This window comes from Haplochromis burtoni, unplaced genomic scaffold (genome assembly GCF_018398535.1).
Source record: "Haplochromis burtoni strain Fernald_Lab_line unplaced genomic scaffold, NCSU_Asbu1 Contig_41, whole genome shotgun sequence".
In the NCBI taxonomy this organism is placed as follows: domain Eukaryota; kingdom Metazoa; phylum Chordata; class Actinopteri; order Cichliformes; family Cichlidae; genus Haplochromis; species Haplochromis burtoni.
In genome coordinates, this window is record NW_024582402.1 from 2,322,986 (window position 1) to 2,330,649 (window position 7,664).

The 7,664-nt window shown below is 39.0% G+C and overlaps 1 protein-coding gene across 1 annotated transcript; it reads left to right on the plus strand.

Moving 5' to 3' along the window:
• The first annotated feature begins 884 nt into the window (after positions 1-884).
• prpf38b (pre-mRNA processing factor 38B) lies at positions 885-7,663 on the plus strand. The gene is made up of 6 exons (XM_005920465.3): positions 885-1,322; positions 1,778-1,846; positions 2,075-2,226; positions 3,545-3,605; positions 4,875-5,110; positions 6,322-7,663. The coding sequence occupies exons 1-6, from the start codon at positions 1,113-1,115 to the stop codon at positions 6,977-6,979; spliced, it is 1,386 nt and encodes a 461-aa protein (XP_005920527.1). The 5' UTR covers positions 885-1,112; the 3' UTR covers positions 6,980-7,663.
• Position 7,664: the final 1 nt, after the last annotated feature.

A 7,664-nucleotide genomic window follows, 5' to 3' on the forward strand; every position in this document is an offset into this window, starting at 1 on the left:
GTTGGTTGGTTATTTATTGTGGTTATAGTAAGATTTTATTTTAATAATTCATGCTCAATACAAATGAACACCTTTCTTCATCTGGTTGTGATGAAGGGTTACAGCATTGAAAATATTGACATTAATACAGTTAATTGTGTGTGGATGTTAAGTTAATCAGAATCATAATAATAACAACAATAATAATGCTAGTAATATATTTTTTTTTTAGTCACAAATTTGTTTTACCAAATTAAAGATGTACAATGCTTAATGTATATTTTGCTGCCAAATATACATCTTTTTACAGCATCTGTATCAGTATGTCTTTCTGACAACCCGCTGGTTATCATCACATGCACATATCAGTTTATAGAGATTAACTGTATATACACTCAGTCAGTTTGTTGACATTTTCCTGCATTTATTGCATTTTTTAAATAAAAATTTTAATTCTGGAAAGTTTCTATCTAGTATTTGTGCTTCATTTCTAAATCCTAGTGCAGAAGAGTGTGAAAGACAGCCACATTTCAACAAAATAATTAAAAAGGAAAGTAAACACTGAAAGAGAAACCTCGATGTTTGGAATAACTGGGTTTTGTGTCTAAATTCTTGAAATGTGCACGCCAAAACCATAGATGTTTTAAAAAAGAAAAATATAAAAAAAAAATTGACGATGCTACTTCCGGTTTGGGGAAAGCCTTTTCAAAATAAGAATTCGCTAACGACATTCACACGAATACCAACAGAAAGCTTACGTGTTTTGAATTAGTTATACCTGGATATAATTGTAAAACCACATCTTTTAAAACCGCATTTGTTTGACCTGTCAAATATAACTTAAACCATTCCTGCGAGCTTGCATGCTTTTATTTTAAAAGTTAAACGCGCTGACGTATCAACGTCGCAGGACAGCAGCAGTGCGCCACAAACGTCACACTTCCGGTTCCACCTCGCAGTACTTTAGCTACACCGACGGCGGGAAGTTATTATCATCAATTTAACTACATTTCACCGAGGATTAAACAGGCAAATTTATTAACGGTCGATAGTTCACTACCTAATGTTGATGGATCTGTAGCCGGATATACGCAAAAATTAAAGAAAGCATAGCGGTGGTGGATTCAGCTAACATGGCTACCGTCGGAAACCAGCTACCAACGCAGGCCGTTAGCAAGCCTACATCTGGAAAACATGGAAACGTACTGCCCCTGTGGGGCAACGAAAAGACTATGAACCTTAACCCAATGATTCTTACCAACGTGCTGTCTTCGCCGTATTTCAAAGTACAGCTTTATGAGCTAAAGACCTACCATGAAGTTGTGGACGAAATCTATTTCAAGGTAACTATAACAATAACATCTGCTGATGCTAACCCGCATGCTAGGTTAGGTAACCACGTCCAGTTTAGCTAGCGGGGTTGTAGCAGTGTACAACTGTCGTAAAGTAATAAGCGCAGCGGGGAGGGCAGGGTTTATATAATAATTCCCAATGCAGGCGAGGGAAGCTGGTGTTGTCGTGTTGTACAGCACAGTATGCGTATAACTTTGAATTACTGTTAGTTAAAGAGATTATTAACATTATTATATCAATTAAAGTGACCTTAATTGCCTTCCGTCGTTAACGTTAGAACCACTCCACTTGAGTTTCAGACCCGTTGATTGGGCATATGTTAAAGAAATATTAGGAAAGTAAATCTCTGTCGTTGTTTTGATAATCCCTTGAAGTCATAGAGTTGATTGGTGTGTGTGGGGTTTTTTTTTTTTCAAGCGGTTTGTGTTTGTCTGTGTACCTGCAGGTGACTCACATTGAGCCCTGGGAAAAAGGAAGCAGAAAGACTGCAGGCCAGACTGGAATGTGCGGAGGGGTAAGTGAGAAGTACGTGCTTTTTGTACTCCCCACCTTTCCCTTTTTTCTGTGCCAGGATGAAGGATGGCAGCTTGATAAAGTCACTTAATCTGATCTGTAAACTGGTGAAATCAGTTGTACACCATTACATAAGCTATAATTCACTGCACTTCCACTGGTGAGTTTAATAGTTTTGTGGCAAGGTTGCAAATTAAAGTTTTCATTTAAACTTGTCTTCTTTCGCTAGGTACGCGGAGTAGGCACGGGTGGGATTGTTTCTACTGCTTTCTGTCTTCTATACAAACTGTTTACTCTCAAGCTGACTCGCAAACAGCTCATGGGCCTGATTACACACACAGACTCTCCGTACATCCGAGCCCTTGGTTTCATGTATATAAGGTATGTGTTATAACTCACTACAATTTTTTTTCTTATTTCAGAGGACAGATGAGTATGACTGAGATTTCGGACGACATAAAAAATCGAGCTCATTGTGAGATTAAAGTCGAAATGTAGACATTACAGTTGTGGTTTCAAGCCAAACAACTGCCCCAGCTCCCATGCCTTTTGTTTGGATGAGTTAGTGAGACAACTTGATCAGCTGTCTTATTGTGTCTTGTGATATAACATAACCATGGATATCCTTGCATCTTTGCACAAATCTGACCAACTTTTCCAAGTTTGTGTGTGTTGTTGCCTGCACCTTCTCCTCAGCATTCTTAAACTTATCAACACACTGTTTATGTGCCAAAAGATAATATTTTTCCTTGTAACTAAAACCATTTCACTAACTCATCAACATTAGACTTTAATCTCAAAAATAGTATTTCGGCTTTAATCTCAAAACTTTTTTTCCTTAACATGGCCCTAATGATCCGTAGATACATCATTGCAATTTAAATCATCATATTGTTTAGAAAAGTTTTCTTTGACCATCTCCAGTTTGCCTAAAAATAGTATAATCCAAAATATGGAAATATATAATTAAATGAAAATTATATTATACACATTTAAGTTATAATTAGAATAACAATATTCCAGTAATTTTTTGGTACAACTTGTAATAACAAGAGTCCTAAAAAGGAAAGTATATTTTAAGAATTTGATGTTATAAAGTATTCTGCAAGTTTCTTTTGCATTATTGTGAACTACAAGTGTATATAATACTCAAAAATTGTATTTTGCAGTGTGAATTTATTTATTAGTGTTTGCTGAAATATGGACAATCCTTTTTGAATTTTTCTCATAGGTAAACTGGACATTATTCAGATATGTTTCCATGTAGTTACAATTTATTTGTAAAAATATAATGCTTTTAACTGTAACAGTTTTTGAGGTTTACATGTTCACAAGTACACAAAACATGTTGGAAGTGGGATTATAGACTATTAATAAAAATAAAGATGTGCTTGTTTACACGAATAAAGCTAACAAAGGTTACTTTATATGCAAATCGGAGATGGTCGAGCAGAATGGCTGTGATGGTTTGAGATGGAGTGATGTAAAGTTTTTGTTTTGTTTTGTTTTTGTTTTAGACCATCATGAGCATCATGAGTAATTAAAATCTTAATTAAATTTTAAAATAAGTTAGTGAAGCAATATGACTAGGCAATGTTTTGTTTAAATAATTACCTCAAATGTGTAAAACATGTTGCTCCTGTAAAAGATTAGCTCAAAACGATAAACTTCTGTGCTTGTGCTCCCTTTCCTGTCTCAGATACACTCAGCCCCCAACAGATTTGTTTGAATGGTATGACGGCTTCCTGGATGATGAGGAGGTATGTCACCTCGGGTAATAATTTCATGTTTCTTTCTCCTTCTCCTTGAAATGCACAGTTGAACGTCACTCATAAAAAGCTGTACTCCCCCACCCACCCCCTTGTGATGCTCATAGCTGATTTTTCACCTTTGCCTTCATTTGGCTTAATTGTCCCCAGTTTTTGTCCTCTAAACCTGAGTAGCTAGGTTACTTTTGCTCACTGCTCTGCTGCTGATTTTTATCGGGGTAAGTACCACACGTGATGCCGAGTAAATCTTTTAGTCACTGTAATTTTAAGGCATGCCCTCTGTTTTCTGACAAGCTTTTGTAAGGACTTGTTGCACAAAACTACATTTGGGATAAACCGCAATTGGAACACTGGCAAGAAATAAACACTGTGTTATTTAATGCATGTAAAATATTTGCTTATGTTAATTATTTTCATATTTAGGTGAAATCTAATTTTATCCCAGGCTGTGCAACCAGGCCTCCTCTGATGTTCTTTTGCATTATATTTGAATTGAATAATTCTGAAATTCTACCCAACTGGTTAATTCCCCTGTTTTTTTCTTTAGATGCCCATTGTGCAGCAGGTGAATTGGATATTGTATCTCAGCACTGTTGGTTTGCGTGAGTGCAAAGTGGCTGTTCTCTACCATATAAAATTGATAACTATTCAAATGGTGTGCACTTACCTACCTGCTCCAATCTGTGCTTACACTGTGGGCAATTTTTATTCTCTTTGAGCGTTCATTATGCTTTTGGGAGATTGAAGAAGGAAGCTAAAGCTTCTTTCTCTTTTTCCCTTTAGCACAATGACAGTGTGCCCCAATGTTTCACTCTTTCTTTCCTTCATATTTAAGTTAAAGTTATAGTTTATAGTTAAACATTAGCACTTTTTTGAAGATGCTGTCAAGGATATGAAGGATGGGCATTGCGTCGTATAAATGTAGTGACTTTTGCTGCATAATTAAAGCTCACTCTGTAAATACAGACACTAGGAAATAACAGACAGGTTAGGTGAGACCAGACTTTTAAGATATTCAGAGCTGTGTTTCCACTATTAATAAGTAAGGCCAGGCACATTTGATTGGTTTTTGGTCTTTGATGAGAGATTAAGCTAGATGAACAGAGGTGAAGGTTCAGTGCTTGGTCATCACAAATTGCTTTTCGATGTGAGGCAAGATTGGAAAAAATATATATATTTGTCAATGTGCTAAATTTGTGTGCTAACTGAGTTTTTTTTTTTCTTTTTCTTGCTTTATTTCCCCCCACCATTTGGTTTTAGGAGCTCGACGTAAAAGCAGGAGGTGGTTGTGTGATGACCATTGGAGAGATGCTGCGCTCCTTCCTGACCAAACTGGAGTGGTTTTCCACACTGTTCCCCCGTATCCCAGTGCCTGTGCAAAAAGTTATTGACCAGCAAATAAAGGCAAGGCCACGGAAGGTACCTCAGAAGGAGACGCAAGAGGACGAGGACGGGTTTGCAGAGTCGGGAAGGCAAGGAGAACGCCGGCGCTCCAGGTAACGGCAGTGATTCAAACTGAGTGTTTCTACTGAGCTGTAGACTTCTCGACAGGTTATAGCTTTCATGGAGCAATAAACGGGACAGATTTGAGTCCTGCAGTGTGTGAGCTGTTGACTTGTTTTCATGTTAACTTATTTTTCTGCCCCTTAGGTTGTTTTTTTTTTTTTATAACTAAAGAAAAAGAAAAGGTCTTTCTTATTATTTCTCTCTTTAATGCCAATTACTAATAAAAGCATTTTAACAGTATAAATTGTCAAAATTAACTACATATAAAAATTGTAATGTTCACAAAGGAGGTTTTTGCTTTCCACAAGGACTTTGATCATGAAATGTTATATAAGCTCAAAATACACGAGACACGTTTGTTAATTAAATGGCTAAAAGTAACAGAAAACGTGCAAACCTCTGTTAAACAGGTAGAACAGTCTCTTACCTTTAACTTTGTATAGACCAGTCATGCAATGTGCATAATCAACAATAAAGGGACATTATTGGGTTATGAAAAAACCAAGGGATAGGTATTAAAGATGTTCATGGTATATTTGTAGTCTGAATGGACACATCAGATATAAATAAATTGCGGATTTAGAAGAAAGAGGGATTGCATAACTGAACTGCCACAGGACTGAAGGAGCTCCTTTGATATTTAGTGGAGCATTTAGATTTCATTAGTCTCTCCTTGTGTGTGTCTGACTTGCCAGAACAGTGTGTGTTGTGTGTTTTAAAGAATCCATGTTGCCAAAAAAAAAATCCGATATGCACAATAAAGTTAGAATAGGTCATATTATTTAAATCTTAAGAATATGTATACGGTATGTGGAGGGTATTTTGCTGGGGTCCAAGCAAAATATGTGTACTGGGAAATGGGGAGGTCTCCTTTGACACCCCATAATGATCTCACCATCTCAGATAACTTTGTTTACCACTACTGTCGGTGACATCAGCCTTTGCTAATACTGACATGCCCATGGAAACAGACACTGCACTATAAATAAGGCTACATGTTCTGCATATAAAACATCCTCATCTGTATATCTGTGCCGCAGTTTCAAATATCTGAACTCTGCCATGACTAAAAATACCACAGTCTTTTAAAAAAAAAAGTTGTGTGTCAGTTAAATGTTAAAACGTAAGAGTTTGGAATTGTGCTCGTGTGGTTTTGTTTTTGAAGTAAATTGTTCTAAGATGATTCTGTCGCTGTTTCCAGGACACCCAGGCGGACACCGAGCCCCCGTAGGTCGCCCAAACGGTCCAGGAGCAGGAGCCACCATCGCGAGAGAGAGCGCCACGGGCCCAGCTTTGATCGAGAGCTGGAGAGAGAGCGTGACCGGCAGAGGAAGGAGAGGGAAGGCAGGGACCGAGACAGGGAGAGGGGGGACAGAGGGGACAGGGAAAGGCGACGCTCCCGTAGCGCGGACAGAAACAGAGAGCGCAAGAGAAGCCGCAGCGGTAGCCGGGACCGTAGGAGCGAGCGCAAGGAGAAGGAAAGGGACGGCGGGGATGACAGGAGCAGGAGGAAGGACAGGGATCACCATAAAGACAGAGGCACTGAGAGGGAGAGGTCCAGGGATAAGAAGAGCAGGGGAGAGACTGACGACCGCAGGCACAAGGACGATAGGGAAAGGCACAGGGACGAGAGGAAGGCCAAAAGGTCCAGCCGGAGTCGAAGCAGAGAGAGGAGACACAAAAGTGGGGCAGAGGAGAAGAGCAGGAAACGGGAGCGCAGCCACAGCAGGGAGAGGGACAGGGAGAGAGATGGAGAACAGCGCTCTCACAAACGCAGTCGCAGCAAAGAGAGGAGCCACCATCAGCGAGAGTCCAGCAATGACCATAGTAGACATAGAAGCAGTCCGAGCATCGAGTAAATGCTGCCTTGCAGCAATATTACTTGTGTTTTTCCTCCTCTTTTTCTATATTCGGCTGTCTGCTCTGTCACTTGTGCTAAAAAGAAGGAACAGTTGCACATCGGACATTTGGATTTGTTGTCTATGGCTGATGTTGCTTTATGTTTTTCCGCTATTTCACTCCCCATTAGACCATCGTTAGTCTTCACTTGAATTCTGGAAAGTGGAAAAAAAAGGCATTTTAATTTTCTATTTTTTGTTTTGTTGTCCCAGAAAGATGGGGGTTTGTACATAATTTCTAAGGCTGTCTACACGCTGCACACGGGCAGAGTTGGACTTCCTGCTGGGCCGGATGCCTTCAGTGCTATACTATCGCCATGTAGATTACACGATTCATGAAAAATGACTGTAATTACTTTCAGCCTGTGCAAAAGACCACATGTGGTTACTCTTAAAATTTGTCTGATATGCCTCTGTACACAAATGGTTGAAGTTCAACACTTAACGTGAAGGCCATGTGGCTCAGCTAAAGCAGAACAGTTCTGTCCGTGATCACGTGTAGACGTCCTGAGAGCGTTTTAATCCTCTCAAATGCGGTCCGCAAAGGGTAATTTTTACAAAACACACTTGAGCCCTGCTTGTGTTGTTTCGGTTATTGCTCTGTTGCATTTTGTTTTCTAATAAAACACTTAAAAAAAAAAAAAAG